The sequence below is a fragment of the Cebus imitator genome, unplaced genomic scaffold, assembly GCF_001604975.1.
Source record: "Cebus imitator isolate Cc_AM_T3 unplaced genomic scaffold, Cebus_imitator-1.0 Scaffold64, whole genome shotgun sequence".
Classification (NCBI taxonomy): domain Eukaryota; kingdom Metazoa; phylum Chordata; class Mammalia; order Primates; family Cebidae; genus Cebus; species Cebus imitator.
Genome location: NW_016107379.1, coordinates 5,394,534 through 5,421,389, shown reverse-complemented (window position 1 = coordinate 5,421,389; position 26,856 = coordinate 5,394,534). Strand labels below are relative to the sequence as shown.

The 26,856-nt window shown below is 43.6% G+C and overlaps 1 protein-coding gene across 1 annotated transcript in view; it reads right to left on the bottom strand.

Moving 5' to 3' along the window:
- Positions 1 to 2,776: 2,776 nt before the first annotated feature.
- TNC (tenascin C) overlaps positions 2,777 to 26,856 on the bottom strand; it is a 97,149-nt gene continuing 73,069 nt past the window's right edge. The window contains exons 9-19 of the mRNA XM_017530186.2: positions 24,500 to 24,622; positions 23,195 to 23,338; positions 20,615 to 20,734; positions 18,168 to 18,311; positions 17,273 to 17,403; positions 13,623 to 13,755; positions 12,332 to 12,483; positions 11,437 to 11,533; positions 8,751 to 8,912; positions 6,177 to 6,340; positions 2,777 to 3,523 (exon numbers count right to left, since the gene is read on the bottom strand). Coding sequence (XP_017385675.2) covers positions 3,413 to 3,523; positions 6,177 to 6,340; positions 8,751 to 8,912; positions 11,437 to 11,533; positions 12,332 to 12,483; positions 13,623 to 13,755; positions 17,273 to 17,403; positions 18,168 to 18,311; positions 20,615 to 20,734; positions 23,195 to 23,338; positions 24,500 to 24,622 — 1,481 coding nt within the window. The 3' untranslated portion in view covers positions 2,777 to 3,412. The remainder of the gene's footprint in view (positions 3,524 to 6,176; positions 6,341 to 8,750; positions 8,913 to 11,436; positions 11,534 to 12,331; positions 12,484 to 13,622; positions 13,756 to 17,272; positions 17,404 to 18,167; positions 18,312 to 20,614; positions 20,735 to 23,194; positions 23,339 to 24,499; positions 24,623 to 26,856) is intronic.

Sequence of the window (26,856 nt, the reverse complement as noted above, 5' to 3'; positions counted from 1 at the left end):
TCCAATTGGCAAAGCCTAAGTTACGTGCCCATGCCCTGGCTACCAAAGGGAGGAGGAAAGAATATTTTCCTTTGTGGCTTCCTTGGTGGGAGGCAAGTTTCTCAAATTTCCTGAAACCGGAAAGGAGTTTGGATGCTGGGAAGCCATTAAATGACTAATAATCACTTTAGGAAGAGAGGCAGGAAGTAGAAATTATAATGGATAAGGCCAGCCGGCAGCTCTAACAGTGGCATTCAGTGCTCCCAAGGGTGGACGAGCCTACTGGTGTCCCTGAGGAGAGTTAAAGGAGAGGCGTTTTTCCCAAAGGTGTGGGCAGGAGGGAGGAGAGCCACAGAGGCTGGCACAGGTCCTCAAGGCTAGCAGCAGCTAGGGTGCAGTGACCACTCGTAAGCCAGAAGAGGCAAGTGAGAGAGCTGTTTTCTAAACCTGAAGAGAGAATTGCATGGAGACAGTCAGTGAACAGTGGCTACAGCTCTCTTATGCTGGCATTGACAGCCCACAGTGATCACAGTGATGCTGTATAGACAGAGCCGGGCAACCAGTGCCCTGACCCACCCCTACTCTTAATCTCTTCTCTTCAATGTCCTGTTGGCTCTTCCCATTTTGTCACCCACCTGGAAGCTGGGGATCATTGATGTAATCCATATAGGATGGCCTTGAAGTTCACAGAGCAGGGAGAAGGGGAGCAGATGAGATAAGGAACAAGGGGAAGGTGGAACACCCTGGAAATTACTTCCCAATTGAGACATTTCGACTGTTTTGTTGGGGCAGGGATAGGGCCCAAGCCTTGAGGGTGAAGTGGAATTTTAAGGGAGCTTTCAAGACAGAGGAGGTTTCCTGAACTAAGCCACAGAGGCAGAGACTGAAGGACATGTTTGAGAAATGGTAAGCTCACACTAGAGACTGTGGTCTTTGAATGACCTGGCCCCAGACCCTGTTGCCTGCCCTGTCCCCATTTGGGTTATTACTGACTCTTGTTTGATGTGGCTTCTTAACTAACCCAAATCCGATTCTTGTGTGGCTTGTGGGGAATACCTTAAAGCTTAGGTACATCCACAGTTCTGGAGAGGGGATAATAGGGCTTGGGTTTAGAGACTCACAAGTCAGCAGCCAGTGGAGAGGTAAGCCTCCAGCTTGAGGCCTGGTTGCTGCAGGGAGCCCGTTTGTTTGGATTTACACAGCCAGGAGAGTGTTGCTATGGCTGAATTGCATGCAAACAGTTCTTATGATCTGGAACAGCAAGTTGTATATATAACATGACAGCATTTATTAAAGCAAGATAAACTCAGCAACAAAGGATATGGCTGGAGCCATAAATTCCTCTGATCCTTGCTTCGGAGCCATCACATTCCATTTGAATGAGGCCTATCAGCCTAAATTTGACTTATTTTATTAAATAAGTCAATTTTCTGAAAATCCCTAAGAGAATGAACAGGGAATTACTCTCCCTGCCCTTGTTTAAAAAGAGAAATGTTATGTGTTGAGTGGTTCTGACTCACTGTATTTTCTGAGGACGAACAGATCTGCCATCCAGGGCAATGGGTTCCCCATCACTAGATGTGTTCAGTCTTAGGTTGTTGGAAGATGGGGTCTGTCCCATTTTGGGGACTGTGATGTAGGGGAGAAGGCAATATTCCTAATAGACATTCTTCCTAGTTCTAAGAGTTCAGGATGGTAGAAACCTGATGAAGCATCCAGTTGAACTTTCCCCCATACCCCATTCTGCAACCTGTACTCTTTTGCCACAGCACACATTTCCCCAAAGATGGAGAAATTTTCATTGAGAGACTGGAAGACAGAGGGAACACTGGAGCCAGAAGACCGGGGTTTAAATCCAAATTCTATTATTTATTGAGTAGCAGCCACAATCAAGTCATTGGGTTTCTATGAACCACAGTCCCTCTCATATAAAGTGACAATGGTGATGGCTACAACGTACTAGCACTAAATATACCCCAGGCTCCCGTCTAAGGGCCTCAAATGGATAACATAATTTATTCTTCACAGAAATGTTCTGAAATAAGAAGTGCGAGCATCCCCACTTTACAGAACAGGAAACTGAGGCATAGTGAGGTTAGGGAACTTAGGAATAGTGGAGCCAATAATTGAGCTCAGGCGGTCTGCCTCTGGGGATCTTAGCCCTTGTGCGATAACAATCCTCACCTCATCTATATCATAGAGTTTCTAAAAGGTTGCATTAGAAAATGAGTATAAAAGCATCTTTTAAACCATAATCTATTAGTCTCTGAAATACTGAGCAAGATGCTGAATCTCAAGTTGTAAGCTTTTTTTTCTTTTTTATTTTTGAGACAGGTCTCCCTCTGTTACCCAGGCTGGAGTGCGGTGGTGTGATCACAGCTCACTGTAACCTTGAGCCCCTGGGATCCAGTGATTTTCCCACCTCAGCCTCCTGAGTAGCTGGGACTACAAGTGTGCACCACCATAATTGCTAATTTTTTTGTTGTTGTTGTTGTAGAGACAAAATCTCACTATGTTATTTAGGCTGGTCTCCAATTCCTGGGCTCAGGCGATCCTCCCACCTCAGCCTCCCAAAATGCTGGGATTACAGGCATGAGCCACCATGCCTGGCCTGTAAGCTTTTCCCAAACATGTTCAACTTTGTTTAAAACAGTGCTTTCCTTCCTCCCAGTCTTCAGTCTCCTTCCACCCCTCCCACTTGACCACCAGTCCTACTTGCCTTTCCAGTCCCAGCATTCCTCCCTTTGTTCAAATGATGGACTTTCATGAAATTCAGACTCAACAACAAAAGGCAAAATAACAAACTCAAAAGTACTTGTGCTTTTATTTAAAAAAAAAATACAATCAGGTACTGTCCAGAAATGTTTTGGAAAGAAAAATCTCTTTAAAAATCCTTAGTTTTCATCATCATCATCATCATTATTATATTAATAATATTAATCATATCCTTAAAATGGAAACAGTATTGCTTTTCTGGTTTCTGTCATATGAAATGTAAAAAATCAAAGGGACGGCTTCCAATGACACATTTAATCTTTGCTAACAAAAACAATGACAATTAATTATACAGCTTCATGTAAAATATGGCTGGTTCTAAAACAAACTACCCCTGTACATTCTACCCCTCTTCCCATTCCCAGAGCCACCCAAGAGAAGTAAAAACCATTGTGATGTCGTCACTGGAAGATCTTTTCTGAATCAAAACAACAAAACAGAAACATGTTGGAGACTGATGTCTTTGGTGCAAAGAAAGAAATCACATAGGAGGTGAGGTCCGTGCTGGCGCTGTTGGCCCCAGGGATCCATGGTCAGCTTTGACTCTCACCAAATGCCCAGGTATGGACCGATGGTTGGGCTGGTTGTATTGATGCTTTGGTAAAATCCTTTCCTTGCTCTGGGCCTTATTCCCCTCTCACCCAGTGGTCCCTGGAATTTATGCCCGTTTGCGCCTGCCTTCGAGATTTCTGAAGTTGCTCGGTCTCAGCTTCATCTCAGCAAACTGGATTGAGTGTTCATGGCCCTTCCAGTGGAACCAGTTAACACCCTGTAGGAAAAAAAAAGAGAAGTCCCCCAGGTTGGTTACTGTTAGGCAAGGTGTGCACTGATCATTGCTATTTAGTCGTTCAAACTAAATGAGTTCTGTTTCAACTTGACTGTTTGGTGTATCACAGCTGCCTCTTGCCTATCTCTCTGTTGGTCTGGGTTGTGAAAACTTTCAAAGGGACTGGCTGAATCTGACCCAATTTTTCACCTTAGTCAAGAGTCACCTGAGTTTGCATGGAGCTTTGGGCTGTCATCTTGAAGCAAATTGTGGCTGATGAAACCTGCCATCCTAAGGAATAAATTGTGAAGGAATTAAGGCCATGATTAGAGGTTCTGGAATTGAGTAGCTATATACAGGGTATATGTGTGTATGTCTGTAATTCACAGGATTTCTATGGAGTATTTTAATAGGGGTTTGATATGGAATAGCAGAAAAAACATGAATGAAACACAAATCTTGCAACATGACATATAGGGTTAAATATTAGTGCTCTTACCTGAGGGCTAAATAGCCTTAAACAAGTTCTCAATATTTACTATTTTTTTTTCTTTCTTAAGATCTGACAATGCTAGCCTTGAAAGATGTGATGAAAATTAAATGGATTTGTAAATGAGCTATCACAGAGCTGAGCACATTGTAGGTGGTTGGTAAATATTACTTCCCTAGTCTCAAGTAGGGGGAAATATCCTTGAAATTTTGGCCAAAGCTTTCTACAAGAAAAGCCTGTAATCATGTTTTGGCTTCCAGGTTCCAAGTTAGACCCTTTAGTGAAGTCTACAGGTGGTAGAGTCCACCCATCGAACCCCACATGGCCCCTTGCCCCACTGTGGGGAAGTAATGGCTAGTGAGATGGGAGAAAAATAGAGACAGTTTATTTGCTTCTAATTTTTTGGCATTCACTGACATGAGTGGCTTCTGAGTCTTATAGGGACGTGAGGTTTAAGAATGGCTCATTCATTTTATGGGTAAATGTGCTTGTAATCACTCAGTTACAGTGAATACGGTAATCCAACAGCCTGGTGCACACGCTGCCTCCCTTTGTCCTGGTTCTTTCCTCTAATAGTTCAGGGCTGGAAGCCACACCTTCTTGTACTGTGGTAGACACTAAAGCCAGAGAGGGAGAGTGACTTCACAGAGGCCACACAGCAGCTGGAGCAGAGCCGGAGCTGGGGCTCAGATCCTGTGGCTCCATTCCACGTCATCTCTTTCTTCTTCCAAAACAGAATGGAAGGATGGAAAGAGAGGCTTGCTTTCTGACATGTAGCTTATTTTTTTTCCCAGAAGAACTTTGTGTTACACAGGTGTTTTGAGACAGGGCAATAAAGATCATTTAAAAAAAAAAAAAACCAGAATGGAAGTATTGGTGAAGTAGCACAATAAGATGGAAATAACACAGGACTGCTGTCAAGAAATGTCCTGTAACTCTTGCCTCTTCTGTAACACAGGCATGAAAAACCACATCCCAATTCCTGTGCAGGGTAAAAGTGATAAGCACTTGAGATACGGAAGGTAAGAGTGTTTTGAAAAGTAGCAGAAATTATGTAAGGTAAGGTCTACACTTAAGGTTGCAGGTGTTACTTGCTAGCTGTTAACTAGGGCATAAACACATGTATCAAAATTACTAATATTGAAGAGCAACAGGTCCCAACACCTGCTGCATGTCAGAAATCACTTGTGGAATCTAACAACAACAATAGCAGCAACCCAACACCAAAAATGGAAATATTAAAAAAGAGAAGATGCTGTATCTTGCCTGAGATCATTGAATCAGAATACCTGGGGTTGTCATAAAGCGTAATTTGGGCCTTTGCATTTTCATTAATTCCTTGGGATTCCAGTGATCAGACCTCTTGAAAATCCTTGCGGTCCAGCTCAGTGTGGTGTGGCCACATGGGAACACCCATCCCTCCTCCCTGGGATGGTGAGTGCTGTGGAGGGACTGGGCAGGTGCTTGGTTGTGATTAAGTGGCCAGTCCCACTTATCTTTATACTTTTCAGGAATGTGCCAGTGTAGGCAGGGCTCAGAGTAAGGGAGATTGCTGAATTTCATCCGTTGGCCTATTTCTAAAGGGGATCAAAAAAAGTCTGTTTCTGTGACTGCGGAAGAAGTGCTAGAGGTGTGTGTGGTGCAGGGGAAATGCCAGGCGCTGGAAGTAGGGAGAGCTGGCTCTGCTGCCAACTTCACTCTGTGATCTCAGGAAAGTCAGCTTTCTCTGGGCCTTGGTTTCTTCACATAATGAGGAGACTTAAAGTCTGTGGACTTCATTTCAAGGTGTTCTTGGGAACCTAAAGGTGCCCCAGTCCAGGGGTTCTGTGTCATCAACCCTGCTTCACCTAAAAGGCCTCTACTTTTATTTGCTTTATGTTTGGGTTTCAGACAGAGAGGAAAGCTTTGTGTGAGGAAACCTGTCTCTGTTTGGAATCCATTTGACCAGTGGTTGTCCTTGGGATCGTCAAGCGTTTACCCGTGCTGTTTCTATTTTACCTACCTGCAGTGTCCTTGAGATTGCTCACTGTCTTGGGAAAAACATGTTGTTATATAAGTAAGGTTCCTGCCTCCTAATCTCTGCTAGGATGGGGGTTAAATTCTGCTTCCATCAACCCCTCCTGCTTCCCAAGCCCTGCCTGCTCTGGGCCCTCATGGTCCACTCACCTGGCTGTGGTTATTGTCCCCGTATCTCCCCATCAGGTTGACACGGTGACAGTTCCTGTACCAGAAAGCCCCCTTGTAGGACAGAGCACAGTTGGTGATGGCTGAATCCGTGTCCTTGTCAAAGGTGGAGAAGGATCTGCCATTGTGGTAGGCCATGGAGTCACCTGGGAGAAACAGAAAAATCCCAGCTGAAATGTCCCTCCTGGACTGTAAAGGGTAGAACTAGAGGTGACCGCTGGAAGGTTCTGGGGGTGGGACTAGCCTTGAACATTGAGCCCAGAGTCAGGATTGAACATGGAACTGAATGGGGCATGAGTGTTGCCCCCAGTACTTATTTCCGACAGAAGCCGCGTGATGTGGTGGGAAGAGGGCTGTAGCTGGCTTTGGAGAGTCCAGCTTCGAGTCCCATCTTCTCACTTTTTAGCTGTGACCTTGGACAAGTCAAGCCTCTTGTTGGGCCTCAATTTTCACATCTATTCAATGGAACCAGCACTTTGATTCTGTCCACTGAGCAGTGCCATTGTGACAATGGATATAAAGGTGTATGCCAAACAGCTGGCACGGCACGCAAATACTCATTATGATGGTTGTTATTTTTATGACTTTTCTGCATTTCCTTTACATAAAAGATCTCAGAGCAAGGAGAAGCATGCATTTAATAATGGAATGCTTTTCTCCCACACATAAATTTTATTAGTCATAATTAAGCCCTTCAGACATTAGATGTCCCTAAATAGCCCCTGTATCACATAGTTTTTTTTAAAGTGTTTATCTGACCATTGTTCCGTGATTCTTAGACAAGAAGCCCATTTCCATATAGTACTATTTGGAAACTAATTTGTAATTTAATATGTTAAACTTATAAAGCATTGCAATGCCATTGTTTTGTGGCATCTCCTCACTCCCAACTCAGCCAAGTGCTGCGTTCAAAAATTTCAAGACTCTGAGGTATTCTAAGCCGATAATTTGAAGCAAGTTGTCAAAGGGACCCAGACACCTTTTTAACTGATGATGCTACACAGAGCCTGAGGACTGCACGTAGGTATTAATGAAACAGGATGCTCTCCTGCAGAGGGCCTGGCTGCAGCCGAAAATCACAAAGGAAAATGCAACCTTACAAATGTTATCTCACTAAAGGGAAATATTATGGCTCATTCCTTAATGGAAGTACAAAGAGAGAGGAAGAGAGGCCACATTCCTGCTGCTTGATGAATTTGCTTGCCATATAATATTATTCTTCTTGCCTGAAGCCATCTCAACGAAAGAGGTATTTATTTTCAGGTCATAAAGTACCAACATTCTTTGAGGGATTCAAGAAACAGAAAGCAATGTTTGCCCTTGGGTATCTCTCTTTATTATCACTAAATTGCCATCTCAGAAGAGCTCTGTGCCTCCTTAGGCCTCTGGCTTTTGGCGATCTTTTGTCTGGAGAGTTTTCCCCATATGGATGTTTTCTTTCAGGGCTCAGGGAGGTTGGAAATGTGCCAAGCATCTGCTTTCACAAACATAAAAGAAAGCCACCCAAAGTGGGCATGGGTTGCATGGGGTGGTCCACACTCTCAGTCCTGACCTTTCTTTGTCACCAAGAACGCTGTCGGCAACAGTTTTCTGCAGCCAGGCTTGCATCCACCTTCTATAAACTGTTTTACCTTGGGCAAATCTCTGAGCTTTTCTGCACTTGTTCCCTCTTCTATATAAAAATAACATCTTCATGAAATGGTTTTATGAGGAATAAATGAGATGAATACAAGGGGAATATCTACAAAAGATGGTACCTAGTAGGCCTTAATATGTGTTGTTTCCTTATTTATTTCTCCTCCTATGTGGAGCCAGGAAACCACATCAAACCAGTTCAAGTCCAAGAAATCTTCAAAACCTACATGAAGGTTATGAGCCAGACAAGGAATGAAGGGGCCACTTGAGAGGCAGGGACCTTCTGTTCATGGGGATGCAGGCTGAGGCTAGATGACCAGGGATGTCTTGGAAAGGATTCAAGCAGTTAGGTGATGTGGTAGACAGTTTGTTACTCGAAGTGTGCTCCACAGACCAGCAACACCAGCCATATCGGCATCACCAGGGAACTTGGAGAAGATGCAGAATCTCGGTCCCATCCCAGACAACCTGCATCAGCATCTGCACGTTCACAAGATTGCCAGTGGGTGCATATGCCCTGAACAAACTGAGAAGTGCTGGACTGGAAGAATATTAAGGCCTTTGGGAGACTTTTTTTTTTTTTTTAATCAGTCTACAACGGATATCTAAAACTGGGTAAGAAAGACACTTTTTTTTTTTTTTTGAAAGATGAAATCAATCCTGATTGCCCTGATTCCCAATCTAGTCAGTTTCAGGATCCAAATATCTATCCAACCGTTTTGAATCACAGTTTTTTTTGGATGGGCCCCTGTAGGTAGTTAAATATTTGTTGATTTAATAAATGGCCTAATAACATTGATTTAATAAATGTTGATTTAATTAGTGAGGAAGGAATGAAAGAATGATGAATGGAGAAATTAGCTGTAAATGCCAAGAAGGCCTCCATGGCTTTGTGGGCTCTAAGTGCGGCTGCTGCCGTACCTGCTGTCCCGCTGTACCCCTCCACCTTCAGCTTGTAACGAGTCTTGGCATCTCCCACGCTGAACTTGTCATAGACGGCGAAGGCTGTCTCCCCGTTGTCCCGCAGGTCCACCCGGAGCTCGTACTGCCCTTGGGCTGTGATTTTGTTCAGGTTGTCCAGCCCTGTGGATGACAGGCAAAGGTTGCTAAGAAGCACAGGTGGCTGAGGCCCTTATTTCTATTTCACTCTGTAAAAGCAGCAGCTGGGTACACTTAAAAGAGGACCAGCTGGGCGCAGTGGCTCATACCTATAATATCAGCACTTTGGGACACTGAGGCATGGGGAAGCAGGGGTGCAAATTATTTGAGGTCAGGAGTTTGTGACCAGCCTGGCCAACATGGCGAAACCCCGTCTCTACTAAAAATACAAAAATTAGCTGGGTGTGGTGGTGAGCGCCTATAGTCCCAGCTACTTGGGAGGCTGAGGCAGGAGAATTGCTTGAACCCGAGAGGCGGAGGTTGCAGTGAGCCAAGATTGTGCCACTGCACTCCAGCCTGGGTGACAGAGCAAGACTCTCAGGAAAGAAAAAAAAAAAAGGCCATATCACACAAAGCATGGGCTGAAAACTCACTCTTCTGCTTGCTGGTATAACACTGGACCAAATATGTGATGTTTTTGAGTCTCAGGTAAAATTGGGTTGACATTTTTGCCCCACTTCCAACCTCCCAGTGCCTTAGTGAAGATCCAAGGAGATAATGTGTTGAAAGTACAGTTTAAACTCTAAAGTGTCTTACAGGCCAGGCTCGGTGGCTCACACCCGTACTCCCAGCACTTGGGGAGGCCACGGTGGGTGAATCACCTGAGGTCAGGAGTTCGAGACCAGCCTGGCCAACATGGTGAAACCACGTCTCTACCGAAAAAACAAAAATGAGGCAGACATGGTGGTGGGTGCCTGTAATCTCAGCTGCTTGGGAGGCTGAGGCAGGAGAATCGCTTGAACCCAGAAGGCAGAAGTTGCAGTGAGCCGAGACTGTACCACTGCACTTCAGCCTGGGTGACAGAGTGAGACTCTAATAAATAAACAAACAAAATAAAGTACCTTACAAATGAAGGACAATGGATGATAATATGATAAACATTTCCTGGCGTAGGCAGTGGTGCATAGAACAATGTTCCCTGCAGGTAGGTGGTTGGAAAGTGTAGGTTGCATGGAGAATGGATGGGTGAAAGAAATGTAGAGTTGACTTAGGAAATTCCAAATTTCAGCTCAACTGTTCATTGGTTAGACTCCTATGGGCAAACCACTCAACCTCTTTGAGGCTGTGATTTTATCCATGCAAAGTGGTGAGGAGAGCAAAAATCACCTGCTGACCATCAAGTAAGTCCCGGAGACAAAAACTCCTTATCTGAGAGGTTTAGAGTTAATTAGACTTCCCTATTATCTCAAGCAAGCATCTGGGGTTCCAGGTTTCTTTCCCAAAAGTATATAAGTAACTAGAATTTCTATACATCTCTGGAATATATGCATATCAAAAGTCATTTTGCAACCCTTGCTGACATTAAGGCACAGAAATGTCTACAAATGTAATCACTTATTATGATCTACATGGCTAATATGGTCCAAATTACCCATAAGCTCCTGCTTTAAGGTCCATAAATACCCATCAGGAAAAATCCACTGCAGAGCTCTTAGTCCTTTGGAGGCATTCTTTCTTTCTAATAAACTTTTCCTTTTTCAAACCTATACTGTTGTTGGGAAATTCTTAACAACCTACAAGTCAACCACTTCTGACACCTGACACCTTGCCCAGCAGGTGGTAATTGAGTACTTTGCAGGGGTGCTATCAAGGTTAAAGGTTATGGCTGTAAGAAACTCATCTTAGCACCTGGAGCACAACCTGGGGCACAGGAGGGAAGCTGTCAGTGATATCAGCGAGAAGCCTGCTATAACTGGTCCAGCAAATGACTTAAGGCTATGTTAACTTGTAAGGGCTGAATTGAGGCTCTTCCTTAATCAGATTTTTACATTTTGTGAATGGAAATAAAATATCGGGACCCCAATTTATGCCAAAAGGAAAAAATTAAACTGAAAGCTGAGTCATGCAAGAAACTGCCTCTCCTTTTGTCCCTAAGCAGATGCTACAGATAAAAGCCCAGATACCTCCACAAGTAGTTATTCTCTCTTTATCTTATGTAAAGTGCTGAGTACTTTACATGCATGATTTGCTGAGTGTGAGATGAATACATAATTGACCATTCTCTTTTTTTGTCATTCTTTTTTTTAAAATCTTGCAACATGTGGATTCGGTAATGTGATCATATCCTTCCACTTTCCCCACCAGCCCACTTTTCTCCTTTAAATACTAAACCTCTCAACATCATCTTTGAAAAGAAAAGAAAAAAAGGCATGGACCACAGGTTGCTCTTGTGGCTTTGTGTTCCTTTTCTTCTGGGCATGTCCTTAACCTTGGCTAAGTAAACCTCTAAATTGATTGAGATCTATCTCAGATACTTTTGGTTTACATTTTAATGTTTCAGAGCATTTAAATAATAGTCTTTTTCATTAAGAATTTGATATTCTGTGTCTGCCACCAGAACTAGTGCTGCTTCTTCATCTCTTTCTCCCCTCTCAGTCAGTCACTGTGGGTTCGAAAAAATGACAAGGAGGGTATTCGAGATACAAACATGCAGAGCTGCATTAATTACCAAGCCAGAATTCTTCTCTGCGGTCCCCAAATCCAGCAGCATAGGCCTTCCAGTTTTGGTAGAAGTTCTCACGTCCATTTTTGCGTCTCAGGAACACCTATAAACATATCGATGAATCTGGGTGTACTTAAGCTATTGCAGGAAAGAGAGGGCATTGTTCTGAGAGGAAGAAACCTTGCACTGTGGACAGAGCTCCAGGCCCTGGCTCTGTCCATCCCGAATTTGCCATGTGACTTTGGGTGGTCACTTCTCTTCCCTAAGCCTTGGTGTTCTCATCTGAAAAATAGGGATTAAAAATACCATCCAGTTTTGCGTAAGATGACGTGTCAATGTAGGTTCATTGATTGTAACAAATGAACCACTATGGTGCCGGATGTTGATAATGGGGAGATTGTGTGGGTGGGTGTCGGGTATATATGAGAACTTTCTGTTCACTTAATTGTGCCATGGACCTAAAACTGTTCTTAAAAAATAAAGTTTATTAATTAAAAAATATCCTATGCAGCTCCTATGGTAATGGGGTTGGAATAATTCATCTAAAACTCTTAGCACAGTGTCTGGTAGATAATAAATCCTTAGTTCAGTGCTAATTAATATAAGCAATGGGTTCAATGATCCCTGTCATTTATACATCACGGAGTTGTTTGATGAAGATTGAATGAGATAAACTACAAGAAACTTATTTCCCCGTTTCAAAAGGTACCCGGCTTGTTTCCCGTTCTTTTAAGACAGAATTCCCAAGTACCTCTGTGTGACAGGCAGTATCTTGCAAGGCCTCACACATGTGGGTGTCAGGATGCACCAGGAGGAGGAAATTACCCTCTTCTCCTCCCCTGCTGTGCCCTGTCCCTCCTCCCCTAGGCCTGAGAGCTCTGCAGTCCCTGGTGGTACTCACAATCCATCCACCCCCATCGGAGGTCATGTCACAGAAGACTTCCAGTGCCTGGGCCTTATCACCATTCAGATAAATGGTGTAGAGGCCAGAGGTCGTGTCTCCATTCAGCATGGCTTGGGAGCAGTCCCTGGGGAAGGGGTACAGGAGTCCAACTGTGGAATAAGGAGAAATGGTGATGCTCACAGAGCAGAAGGACTGAGCTGGAGCTTAAGTGTCAGCTTAGCTCTATTGACTAGAATGCCTGGATAATTTCCAAGTGCAGTAATATGATGCAAACAATTAAAAACTCATAGAAATAAGCAGTCTTGGAACTATGCCTGGTAGATGGACCTAAGAGCTGATGGTCATAGCAGTTCTTTTTTTCTAATCCAAGGACATTCATCTGAGGTTGTATCATAAGCTGTTTTCTTATTTATTTCACAGCCGTTGTATAAGAGCATCTTTAGGACACATTTATCATTAGCATTTGGCATAAGATCTGGCCAAGGGGAAGCACCTTCTTTGGCAGATGTTTGCAGAATGACTGTTGCGTGAATTGTGAAACAGGGCTCTCCAAAGACCAGCTCCTCCCATTCTCAGGAATGAATGCCACTTTTATTTACCAATGGAACAACTTGCAGTTTTGCCATATGCAGAAAACTCTGTGGCAGGTGCAGGGGGAGGCTCCTTGGGTGTGGAATATCTGAGCCCAACTCTGATTGTAACTCACAAGATAGATAGTCTTGAACAGGTCATTTCATCTTTGAAAGCCTCTGCTTCCCTACTAGGACATTGGGCATTCGGCCCATCATACCAGCTTGGTGGGAGGACCATTTGTGATTCTGAATGTGGACAGGCTTTGTAAACACTGGCATGATGAAGGAGAAAGGAAGAGACTTTGAGCTTATCTTAAACTCTGACAATAAAAGGACCACACATTTATATGGGCCACATACTGGGCTAGGAGTTCAAATGTAATACGTCACGAACCCTTGCAAGACTCTGTTGAGGGAGGGATTATTACTAATCTCCCTGTATAGATGAAGAAGCTAAAGATTATAGGATGGACGTAGCGTTCTTAAGGCATACATAGCAAGTGATAGAAATGGGGATTGAATCCAGGCGGGCTCCCTCCTTTCCTTTCACCAGGATGCTCATAACCTCCCACACTTGCCTTCCTCAGGCTTCCAAGTAGTAGCAGTGAATTGATTCTTTTCAGAGGTTTGTTTGAAAATGTTAAAGTCAAAGGGGGAAGTCAAGGGTTGATTCAAGGTTAGATCTCAAGGCCAGATTGCACCCTGGGCCTCCTTACTTGTGGTGAAGATGGTCTGGATCAGATTGCTCCTCAGCGGCCCGCTGAGTGCCTGGATCTTGGCTGTGTAGTGGGTGGATGGGCTCAGGTCTGCCAGGCTGTAGGAGGTGGTGTCTGGACCCACAATGACTTCCTAAGAGCAGAAGAAAGAGCATAATGGCTTTTGGTCACAGAAATTCTAAGGGTATAGATAAGAAGTCATTCTATTTATTCATTCATTTACCCATCCATTCATTTATTTACTCAACAAGAATTCATTGAGTATCCACTCTGTGCCAGGGTCCATGTGGCCTGCTGAGATATCAGAGATGAGGAGGGTGCAGCATAAGCAAGACTCCTGGGGCCAGAAATGCAGACAGAGCAAGTTAAAATAATATGAGGAGGCAGAGACTGCATCTGAGAGTGAGAACCCTGCTGTAGACTCCAGAGCTGAGGCTACCCACCTGCCCAAGGCCCTGCCAAACTATATTGGGAGAATGGGATTATAATGATTAATTTTATGTGTTAAATTGGCTGAGCCATGGGGCCCAGATATTTGGTCAAATATTTTTCTAAATGTTTCTGTGAAGGTAGTTTTTTTTTTTTTCTAGATGAGATTAATATTTAAATCAGTAAGTTTGAGTAAAGCAGATTTAAAAAATAAAATGAAATAACATGAGAGAGCAATAAACTACTTCAAGCATACTTAGCTTCAGGTACCAGAACAGTGGAAAATGTTTCTAGATTATAAAGAGCCTTTAAATGACAAGCTTTGAAACTTAAAGTTTATCATTATAGGGCATGAGGATCTCTGTAAGGTTTAAATGCTAAGCTTTGGAACTTGAAGTTTATCATTATAAGGAAGGGGGAGCCTTGAAAGATGTTTGGACATGCGAATGACATAAACCCAGCTGTTCTTTAAGAAACTTAATCTGGTGGCAAGATGAATCACACAGAGTAAGGGACTTAAAGGTCAGTTAGGTCCGTGGTCCCTAAATACAGCTCTTTATCACTCTGGGAAGCTTTAAACAATAGGACGCCTGGGCCTCATCTCAGACAGACTGAATCATCAGAGCCAGAAGTTGAGCCTGGCTATATTTAAGAAACTTCCCAAGTGATTTGGATGTTCAGTCAGTCTAGGGATCTCTTGAGTTAGGAAATGATTATAATAGCCCCACAGGCATGGTATGACGAAAACTTAAGCTGACCTCACATGCCTCTCTTCTAGAACAGAGATATCCATGAGAGACACATGTTGACCAACTCTAACTATGCCTGTAGTCTGTGGCTGGTCTCTGTGCTGCCGTACAAAGGTGATGGGTTTCAGTTTGCAGGAGGTCCTCTTGCTAGCTTCCAGTTCTTTTCAGCAAATGACCTTGGTGTCTGGGATTGGAATTCAACCTACATACCTAGTAAACAAAATACAATGCTGTTCTCTACAATCTGCAAATACCCAGCTGAGTTTGGGCAGTCATGTGTCAGTGCAGAGACTCCTGGAAGCTTCTCCTGCATCCTGGGAACTAGGAAGGTACCTCATCCTCATTTTTTTTCAATTGGAGAATGAGTTTCAGAGAAGCTAAAAGACTTGCTCTCATTTCATTAATTGTTGGAGGCAGAGGATGATCTTACCTCCTGGCTTCCCAACACCCTGACTAGGACCCTTTTCTCCTATACTAGGTTGATTTCTTTTTTTTTTTTTTTTAACTAAGACGTATAAAGCTGGTGAACAGACATGCAGAAAAATAAACTGGGGTGAGTGTTCATTTAATACCCAGTGGCCTTTGTGCCGCCCTGGTTCTAGTCCCTGGGGGAAAGATTAACTGTCAGGGATAAAGCTGGGCTCATTGAATTACTTAGGAATACAATTACCTTTCAGCTCTCTAGGAGTTTATGAAAAGTCATTTTCTAGGCAATTAGGGTACCCTAGGTGAAAATGAGACTCGCAATTCAGGTAAACACAGAATCCTAGAATGCCTGACCAGGAGAAGACCTTAAAGATAAGACCAAGGCATTCATTTTACATATGGGAACACTGACACCCAGGGAAGAAAATGGATTTGCTTTACCTCACACAGTGAGATAGTTCATTGTTGTATCAACTCCAGGAAGGGGTATGATAGTAATTAGCAATGTGTCCAGTTCTGGCTAAATGAAAGACTGGATATAGCCACTTATCTCTACTTGTTTCTGAAATCCACTAAAAAGAGAGCAAGAGAATGTAAGGTATAAACCCACAAAGATGAGGGGAATGAGAGAGGAGACAGCAACAGGCATGCCATGTCAAAAGAAGATGGAAAGTGAGTGGTAGAGAGACTGTGGAGGGGAATGAATAAAGAAAGCTGAGGTTAACTAAGGAGCATGGGCAGAGCCAGTCAGAGGCTGTTAAGTGCAAGCCACGGAGTCCAGCAAGTTCAGGAAGGGAATGTGTACAAAAGCAGAGATGTCTCTGAAAGCCAATGTGGAATGTGGCTGAACAAAGGTTTGATTTGTTTAGAAGCTTTTTTTGTGAGAAACAGACCCTGAAATCTCCCCATTCCCTTCAACAGTCTAAATGACTGCCCTTTTCCATCCAGAGTGTGGCTGAGGTTTATTCTCTGGGGAGGATGAGCCAGAGAGGAGGCTTTGGGTTCAAATCCACCAGGCTCAGTTTTCAAGGAGGCCGAGGTGTTACACTGGAAACATAGTAAGATGAAGGTTTGTACATAATGAGAGCCCAGGATTTAAGGCACTGTTATTTGGGGGTCCCCCAAGAAAACTGTTGGGTATTTGCCCGATCATTCTGTAGGGAGCCACAGAGTTGACAAGCCTGCCTGTGCAGTTGGAACTTCCAATGAGCTCTTTCATTCCTAGTTCAAATACAAAAAGACAGACCGTGACTAATAGACAGTGGGTGGATATCTCCAACGTGAGAGGCAGAGACCCAAACCAAACCCAACCCAATAGCAGCAGCAAAACAAAGAAACTTGAAACAAACACTGTGCAGGATGTAGAATAAAACACCAGCAACATATATTCTTAAAGAGATGACGATACATGAAACACAAGGTGCTAGGAAAAGATGACTATGCAGAGAATAAGCAAAAGATCTTGGAAATTTAAAGTAAGACAACCAAAATGAAAAATTCAATAACAGGTTTGGAAGGTAGAGTTTAGGAAATCTCTCTCACTTGTCTGAAGGTCTAAAGTTATTTCAAATTAAAAGGTAAAAGAAAGAAAGTTATTGGATAGAGAATATAAATACTATAAACACTGGATAAAAACAGTATTAACAGCTGATGTCATAAGAACATGGTGAAACAAATTGCAATACATAATATAATGATACCATCTGTGAGATAATACATATGGCAAACATGCAGAAGAAACTTTTGGTCTTTGTTCAACAAAATATTAAAGGATCAAGATTCCAGCTCCTAAAATGTCCTCACGTCTTGTAAGCAGTGGTTCTTGATCTTGGCCGGCTATCAGAACCGGAGCCTGGTTAAAATGAGAGAGGCTGGAGAGTATGATTCAGAAGATCTGGCATGCCGTCCAGTCTCTACTAATTTTTTTTTTTTTCAGCTCCCCAGTTGCATTGGGGTAGAAAAACAGCATCAGGTCATTCTTCCACACTTTGAGGATCATGAAAATGCTTCAACTAGTAGTGAGAAGTTGTTATATACTTGAAATACCTTGACTGTGCCATCCACCGATTCATAGACCAGCAGGTAACCGGTGACCGATGCCCGAGGGGGTCGCCAGGTAAGGAGGGCAGTTTCCGACTGAACCTCAGTAGCAGTCAAGTCTCTTGGAGAATCGAGGTCTGGAGAAGATAGGATGATTAATATCAGATAAAGTCAGCAAGTGTAGGACAGAAATCTGTACTGGGCATCAAGAAGACTGGGTTCAAGTCCTTTCCCTACCACTGAACTACGTGATCTTTGGCAAGAAACTTATCTGTTTATAAATAAGGTGGTTGAGCCAGATGACCCCCAAAGACAAATTCTCTGTGGTTTATCTCGTCCCAAGGGCTGGGTGTTCCTAACTGGCCTTGGCTGTATTTAGGGAGAAATATACAGCTGTGAACATCATTATGAAGCCCATTGTTTCTAAATAAGAGGACAGATGAAGGCTAACATTGGTACTCACCCCGACAGAGAAGATGGTTCCTCTGTTTCCCTGCTTGCAATAGTTTGTAAAAAAAATCTCAATGTATAGAAACCTAACAAACATCTAGAAAAAAACTGCCTAAAAAATCTACCTCTTCAAAAATATTTTCCTGCCTGGAACATGGATCATTAAATGCTAGGTTTAGGGCCAGTGGGAACTGTTTTTCCACTTACAAAGCCCTCCTCTTAAAATTTTTTCCTTGCCCATGGGGAGACCAAGGTCATTTCAGTTCAAAAGGAAATGGTGTGTTTCTTCAGGCCTTGACTGAGTGGGCACTGGTGAATTTTGCTGCTGATGTAATCACATTGCAAGGCCCTGACTTAAGAAAGAAGAACTGGCTAGGGGTTCCCGTTTAGAATGCAGGCTGTGGGTGGGCGTCTCAGAAGGGAGAGCTTCCAGCTCTCAGTGCCTTTGTACCTGTTGTGAACTTGGCAGTGATGGTTGAGCTCCTCTGGGGACCTTTCTCTGCAAAGATTCTCAGTGTGTATTCCGTGGCAGGCTCTAGGTCGGTCAGAGCATACTCCACTGTGTTCCCGGACACCGTGCGTGTAATTTCTGGCACTAAACATGGAATACACATACCGAGGCAGTTACCTCTCACTGTCTCAGCCACGAGTGGGTTTGGCAAACCTCATACACACCTCCTTCAAACATAGAAACTTTCAGTGACCCTGTAGAAAAGCAGGTCTGATTGCTGAAATGACTCACGCTCTCTTTCTCTTGAGCACTCACCCCACATGTAAAGGATGTTTCATATGGAGATTGAATTTTTCCAGGCACCAAATGAGAAGGAAGGGAAACTGGGGGTCAGGAGATTTTTTTTCCGCATAATGCCAGCTGGAATAGCTTTGCCACTGAGACCGAGGTACAGGACAGTTGGAGGGGACATCCCAAGCCTTGTGCTGCCCATGCTTAATTTGTCCCGATGCATGCTCTCCTCTCTTTGTCAGTTATTCACATGCCCTTTTTAAATTTACTAAATGTCATCAAGTCATTAGGCTGAAGGGTCACAAAAATTGGACAGTGATGGCTGTACCAGAGCCTGTCCACTGTCTTTCAGGACTGCTGGGTCATGCCTACTGGCAGAAAGTGATACTGACCACAGTGCCCAGGGCCATGTGTTTATTTCCTATTCACAGGTGACCAGCCATCCTGGTTTGCCAGGGACTGAGGGGTTTCCTAGGTGTGGAACTTCTGGTGCTAAAACTGAGACAGTACCAGGCAAGGGGGCACAAGTTGGTCACCTTACCTCATTATTGTTGAGCACCCCTTCTCTTCTGAACAAAGCCCCTTGTTTGCCCTGAATCCACGATCTCCATTGTTCCCATGAACTATACCCTGATTTATTTTAGGTGCAACACCATCTTCCCTGACTCAGTGTTGCTCACAGGGACTATTTAAGAATCAAAGAGTAAAAAGAATAAATCCAACATCCCTCCTCCCTGCCTCTCCCCCACCCTTATCTGTACTCTGTCCTCAAAAAGACATTTCCTAGATGTTTACCAGGGCTAAGTTAAAATTTTCAGAGGCCCCAAACACAGATGCTGGTGCCTGCCCATATTTTCACTGAGAGCAAAACACCAAACCATAAAATATAAAACTTACCTATACCTGGAAATTAAAATTACACAATTCTTTCTAGAGTAGTTCATTACAAAATGATGGAGAAGTTCATTGAAAAGGACTCTCTTTCTCCTGTTTCATACTTGTATTTGATTTTACTTTCTGATGGCTGTAGTTTGCTGGTGCTCTAAGCAAGTGTTTAATCGGCCAACTGAGTAAGTTAGCACTAGTGGTTGCCAAACAAGAAAATGTTTCTGATTTTTTTTTTTTTTTCCCTGAGACAGAATCTCCCTGTCACCCAGGCTGGAGTAGAGTGATACAATCTTGGCTCACTGTAGCCTCTGCCTCCCAGGTTTAAGCAGTTCTCCTGCCTCTGCTTCCTGAGTAGTTGGGACTCCAGGGGTACACCACCATGCCCAGCTAATTTTTATAGTTTTTGAAGAGATGGGGTTTCAGCATGTTGGCCAGGCTGGTCTTAAACTCCTGGCCTCAAGTGATCTGCCTGCCTCGGCCTTCCAAAGCGCTGGATTACAGATGTGAGTCACTGCACCTGGCCTAAAATTTTTCACTTTTTTTTTTTGAGACAGAGTTTCGCTCTTGTTACCCAGGCTGGAGTGCAATGGCGCGATCTCGGCTCACCGCAACCTCCGCCTCCTGAGTTCAGGCAATTCTCCTGCCTTAGCCTCCTGAGTAGCTGGGATTACAGGCACGCGCCACCATGCCCAGCTAATGTTTTGTATTTCTAGTAGAGACAGGGTTTCACCATGTTGACCAGGATGGTCTCGGTCTCTTGACCTCGTGATCCACCCGCATTGGCCTCCCAAAGTGCTGGGATTACAGGCATGAGCCACCGCGCCCGGCTTAAATTTTTCACTTTTTAATCAAATTTGCTAAAACTAGCCTTTCCTGTTGTCTCTGAAAAGCTAAGACTCCTAAGTACAGCCTGAAGCTGTCTGGTTAAGATTTTAGATTCTGTATTTCTTCTTTGTAAAAGATGACAGCTGCTTCCTAAACAGGGTGTCTTATGCTGGTAGGAAGAGAGGCTATGAGGAAAGGAGGAACAAGCCAGGAAAACATGTAGAGGCTGGAGATATATCTATTATTTTTATTTTAAATGTCCTACTGGACTCCCTTGAGGTTGCAGTTGGGAGCCCCGAGAACATGACTGGCCTTTTCAACTTACCCGTGCGTTTTTACCATTCTGTACCAAATGTGGCATGGAGAAGAGAGAATGGGAAGTGTTTACAGCAGGAAAGACACTCCTTAGAGTGAGTGGACAAAAGACTTGGACAAAACCTTACCTTTCTCCCCTGTGTAGGAGATGACATAACTGTCCACAGTGGCAATGGCCGGCTGCCATCTGGCCAAGGCTTCCGAGTCAGTGATGTTGGCTGTCACCAGGCCAGATGGGCCATCCAGAGCTGCAAAGAAAGATGGTGAACAGGAGGGAAGTCATTGGGTGGGACATCAGATCCCAGATGCTCTGCTTTCCACACTGCTTATGGAGTTCTGGTGTTAGGACATAGTGTCAGCTGCATGGAATGGTTCAGAGACCTGAGCCTGCAGCCAGGCTGACCTGGCTTTGAGTAATGACTCCCTTGCTGGCTCAGTTACTTTGGGCCTCTATTTCCTCACGTGTAAAATAGGGCTAGTAATTCTGGCTGGCTTCATCCTCAGTGTTATTTTGATTTTCCCATTATATTATGGGTGGAAAGGAGCTGTGTAAACTGAACAGGGCTGAACACATGACAAGAATTATAGTTTATATCACTTTCCCCAGGGAAAGAACGTACACAAACAGAAGGGACTTGCATAGTTAAGACTGCCCAAGTCATATTTTTCACCTCTCCTTTCCTCTCCTCTCCTTTTTTTTTTTTTTGAAAGTTCTCACTCTGTTACCCAGGCTGGAATGTGGTGGTGTGATCTCAGCTCACTGCGAATTCTCCCTCCTGGGTTCAAGTGATTCTCCTGTTTCAGCCTCCCAAGTAGCTGGGATTATAGGCACACACCACGGCACCCAGCTAATTTTTGTATTTTTAGTAGAGACGGGGTTTTACCATGTTGGCCAGGCTGGTCTCAAACACCTGGCCTCAGGTGATCTGCCTGCCTTGGCATCCCAAAGTGCTGGGATCACAGGCATGAGCCACTGTGCCTGGCTTCAAAGCCTTTTCTGAGCTTTGAATGGTATCTCTCATTAGGCGGCTTGCAGAGAATATAAAGCCAGGCTCTGGAGGCTGGTGGTCCTGGGTTCTACCATGGCTTCTTGGCCTGGTGCCTCTGCGCCCTGGGGAAATCCATTTCCCTTCTCCAAACCTCACTTTCTTTAGTTGCCAAAGGGTGACTGTTTAATTAATAAAGACTAGCTAAGAAACATATGTAAAGTGTACTAGAGAAAGCTCTCAATAATTGCATTTGTTATTAAGATCTCTATTAAAGATATTTGAAGTCTTAAGTATGCTTTTCAAATGACTTTTTCTGAGAAAGGATGGCTATTCAAAGAGTGTTTATCCCTGGCCTTTTTCAACTGACCTCTCCCACTCCCCAACATCACTTTCTTAGAAGCTAACCTGAATCTAACCATTTCCTCTTGCCTTTTCACTTACTGCTCAATTACTCCCATGACAGTCCTGGCCGGGGTGGAGGGAAGCTATCCTTAGCTCATTTCACAGAGAGGCACCTGAGCCTCGAGGGATAAAATGACCGGCCTGAGAGCCAGGATGTGGCAGGGCAACTGTGGAGCCCACATTGTCCACTCCGAGTTTCTTCCTGCTTCACTGTGCATGGACAGAATCTCCTTTAACTGGTGATGACAATGGGGCATTGGGAGGGACCACGTCCAACTTTTGCGATCTGTTGCCATGGATAATCCATTGATGAAAGATTCCTTTGGGGAAATAAGGGCCTGTGAGGAAGGGTGGATGGGACTCTGGGTTCAGATGGGATGTTTTAATTGTGTGTTGTCAACTCTTTTTGGCTATGAGGATATTTTTAAAATTTCCTATGAGGCCCATTCTTTGTATCCCTTAATGAGTTGGACTGGATAATTGCTCATATATCAAAGGATAAATTGTTTAGAGACATGGCTGTCCAAAGAGAAATTTTCCACTTCATTCTCCTTCAATGCAATTCATTATTTCCCCCTCTTTACAGGGTACTCTACCAATCAGGTTATACTAGGAAAGGAACCCTTTCTTTTAGAAGGATAGAGAGTTTGGAGTCAGACCGACATATGTTCAAATTTGTTCCAGCATTTACTAATTATGTGGGCTTGGCCAAGGTATTTCACTTCCCCAAGTCTCAGTTGTCTCCTCTGAAAAATGGGAAAGATGATAGCTGTGAGAATTACATGAGAAGGGTTTAGTAACAGTGCCTGGAATGCAGAAGCCACCAAATAGAGAGGAGTTGGTTTTGTTGCTGTCACCATTACATGCTTATGTGAAGCACCTGCTTTGAGGGACCCTCATAAGGGTTCCAGGCAATAGGCGGGGAGGGGAGGGAGGTGGTAGGCTAATACAGATGCTTTACAAATACAATTTCATGTGAGTTATACCCTGTGAGGGAAGCAGAATTGTGCCTGAAAGTAGACCCCAGAAAAATGGACTGGTAGCTCATGTAGCTGGTAGAATTTGGATTTTAATTCAGGTAATTATGACTGCCAAACTTGGACCTTTTCTTTCGCCATAGTCCAGGAAATAGAGGCCCAACGAAGTTAAGGTTACCCAGCTCACCAGAGGCTGGGGTCTCATGAACGAAACCCTTTTATTTCTAGCTGCTGAGTCATGAGCTACAGGGCTGAAGGTGAGAAATGACATAAGATGTACAAGTGATCTTTGAAAAATACACACACATACACACACACACACACGCACACACCAACTCACCTGTGGTAAACGACCCTGAGACAGGTTCACTTTCCTCAAAGCCCTTCATGGCAATGATGTTAACAAGGTACTCCACCCCAGGTATGAGTTTCACTAGCCTGGTCTGAGTCTTGGTTCCATCCACAGTTACCATGGAAGGCTTACCTAGAACACAGTAAAAGCAAGACCAGGAATAATGAACCTCATTGACACTTATTCACTGTTGCCCCCAAAAAGGGTGGATCTGATTTAGAAATGAAAGTATATTTTCATCCAACGCCACTTTCTTGACTTGTCATTTGCTCCTACCCTCTGGCATAAGGGAATAAGCCTTACATTTTGTATAATGCTTTTTCCATTGGTGCAGATGCCAAAAATGAAGCCAGGAGAGAGAGAGAGAAAAAGAAAAAAAAAAACAACAAAACATGAAGTCACAATGTACTAAAAATGGCAAGTTTCCATTCATTAGAGAGCTGGCATGTTGTGTAAGTTTTATTTCATTATTTTTCCCCACAAAGAATATGGGAAGCTTACTATGTAATATATATCTGATCTATTTCCCCCATTGTCTTGGCTTAGGATTATAGAGACTCCCTTACTAGTGAAAGTTCTACTTAAGAAAGCTGGCCAGAGTCAAGTTTTGTGCTGTTGTATTTATTAAAAAACACAGAAATTATATTTCTTAGAATTTGGGGGCTAGTGAAGAACTTGCACATTAGCTGGTCAGACTTGCCATACAGTTGCAACAGCATTCCTGTGAAGAGGTTATTAACCATCCTCTCTTCACACACTTCCAGCAACAGGTAGCTTACTACCTGCCAGAATGTCTTTAGGCAGATTTGACTGGGCTTCCACCCTGTGCTCTCTATTATAGCCCATGTGCTTTGAATTAGAACTCACCAATTTTCTAAGGCACAACTTGCCATTGTTTACTGAAACAGACAGATTTGGTACCCAAAGGCAAAACTTCGCAAACATCCAAGACTAGCTTTTCAGATGAGTGTGCTCAGAGAGAGAAATGCCAATACATTTAGAATCTTTTGTCATGGTGAGCAAACAATACTGGAGATCTATTTCTCATAGAATTTTATAATTTCAAGGCTAAAAAGGTCTTATTCAAATGACCTTTCACATGATAGTTTCTTCTAAGAGTCTCATGGCACTTTACGAACGAGGTCTCTTCTCTCCAGATAGTCTCAAAAATAAAGAATTCATTTTCTTTGGCCATGTTGTTTGGGGGGATGAAAATTGTCAGAGTCTCTTTCAGGAATCCATCCAAGCCCGCAACACTCCTCCTCTCCCTCACCCCCCTTCCAAGTCTCTTACCTCCTGTAATGGGCACATAGGTAATTCGGAAGCTCTCCACCTGGGCAGTGGGTGCCCTCCAGCTGACAGTAGCTGAGTTTTCAGTGATGTCTGAGAAAATGACTTGCTTTGGGGAGCCCATGGCTGTCAAGAAGAAAAGATGAGAGAAGCCCGGAAACAGTTAACTATCTGGTCCTTCAATGGTTCTTTTTGAATTCCTTATTTAGGAAAACTCAGTGCCTAGAGTTTGTGTCTGAGCCAAGCCTTTAGGATGGAGAATGTGGTGATCTGTAGTTAAGTTGTGACTTACTAGGACTAATTGTTGTTTCACATCAGATACAGGGCTCAGGGTTGTAGAAGAGTCATTTGGTCTAATTCAAGGGGAGTGATAGCACCATAGCTGACTTCCAAGGAATCAAGAGAGAATGGTTTCCTAGAGTGGAATATGTCCCCCTTTTATTTTTAATTTTTTGCATTTTCTTAAATCTTTGCTAATTTCTTTTATTAAATAATACCAAGACTTGACAACTGTATAGTTCTTTGCAATTTATAAGACTTAATCCTCCTATAGAAACCCCTGAGAAGATGTGGTTGTAGCCATGTTTACAGAGGACAAAACCAAGGTTTCCATGAACATTCTTGTCATGTGATTTTTCGGGGTCCCAGGAGTAGGCAGCAAAGCCAAGCACAGTCTGGAATCCTGGAAATAACGTTCACACAAACACTGACCTGGACAAACCCATTCCTAGAACTGGAAGGAGGTCCAAAGCCAAGAGAACAACCTCAGGCCCATCACCAAAGCAAACACCTAGCAGACACTGGGTCTACCGGTGAGGAAAGTGATGCCCAGGGGAAGTTTCTGCCTCCCCAAATACCTCCCCTCAAAACCCAGTTTCATTTGGCTTTTCTCTGTGTATTTTTTGGCTTCCATTTTTGCCCTCTTCAGCTGACCATGCCTACCCAGAGAATTCAGGAAACAATTTTCAGGCTCTGGGGAGCCCACTTCCTCATCTTTTCCCGTCTCCAACCCATAGGGATTATTACATTCTGAAACCCACAGAAACTCAGCAAGGGTTTTTTTTTCTTCCCCTCTCTGTATTTTTCTCTCATCCAAGACATCTCCTACAGCTTTCTTCTGTGACCTGGTAACCACCCCCAGACTCTGTGGCTGCCTGGGTTTTTGCCCTGTTCATGGAAAGTTTCAGAAACCACATGGGTCTCTGGAGCCTGGAAGATGTTAATTGTCCAAATACCACTGATAGGCTGGGTGACCTGGGGCACGTCCCTTCATTTCTGTGAACCTCAGTTGCTCCATCTGTCCAGAGGGAAAAGTGGTACCCAGCCACAGGAATGTTTTGAGGATTAGCAGAGATAGTAAATGTGAAACTCCCAGCACAGCATCTGGCATGCAGTGAGAATTCTAAATATGATTGCCCTCTCTTTATTTTCTTTCCAATATCCCTCTTTCCTCCTTGAGCCATACTAGACTTTAAGGTGTCCCCTAGGAAAGATCAAGAAGCAGCCAACTGAGAAAAAAACAAGAGTAAGGTGCATAAACTCAGGCAGTGAGGATCTCCCTCTGCCAAGCTGGCGTACTCTCACTGTACCTACACCAATGACTGAAAAACTCAGTGATGTAGGTACATTTTAGTAGGTGTATCTTATGGCCAAACACAATAATATCTAATAAAGTTACAGTGGGTAAAGAAATTCTGCTAAATACTTGATATTCATGATCTTACTTAAACCTTGTGGCTGAGCTTTGAGTTAAATTCTCTTTTCCAGGTGACGGAAATGAGGTAGACCCATGATTAAACTCCAAGGACACTGCCCCACGGTTGTTGGCTTAACCACTAGGCAACACCGTCTCTCACTGCCCCTTCTACTGCCCTGGGAACTCAGAGCTGGCAGTTTGTGCTAGGGAGAGGTACCTTGTGAGTGAGAGGAGGAACTATAGCAGGGCCTTCTCAGGAGGAAGGAGGATAGAAGATTACAGAGAAGAGCTTACAATGGTATGAGGGAGGAAGAGAGGAGAGGAGAGAGAACGAAAAAAACAAAGGGGAAATTTATAAACCTGATGAGGTGAAGATAGAAATTAGGCTTCTGCTGTACTCAACAGCCTCCTTTCCTGTCTTCTCCTGGTCCTGGAGCACAGGCATGTGGAGACACACACACACACACACACACACACACACACACACACACACACACTCCTATGTTTGGTTGTAAACTACAAGGCTCTAGAGAAGAAAGTCAAAGAGCGAGGTTTCCAAAAGAAGAGGGTCTGCCTTGCCTTTTTTTGTTGTTCTTTAAAAAAAATGTAACTCATGATTATTCATTCTATTTTTTGCTTTAGAACTGCAGGGCTTGTAGAAAAA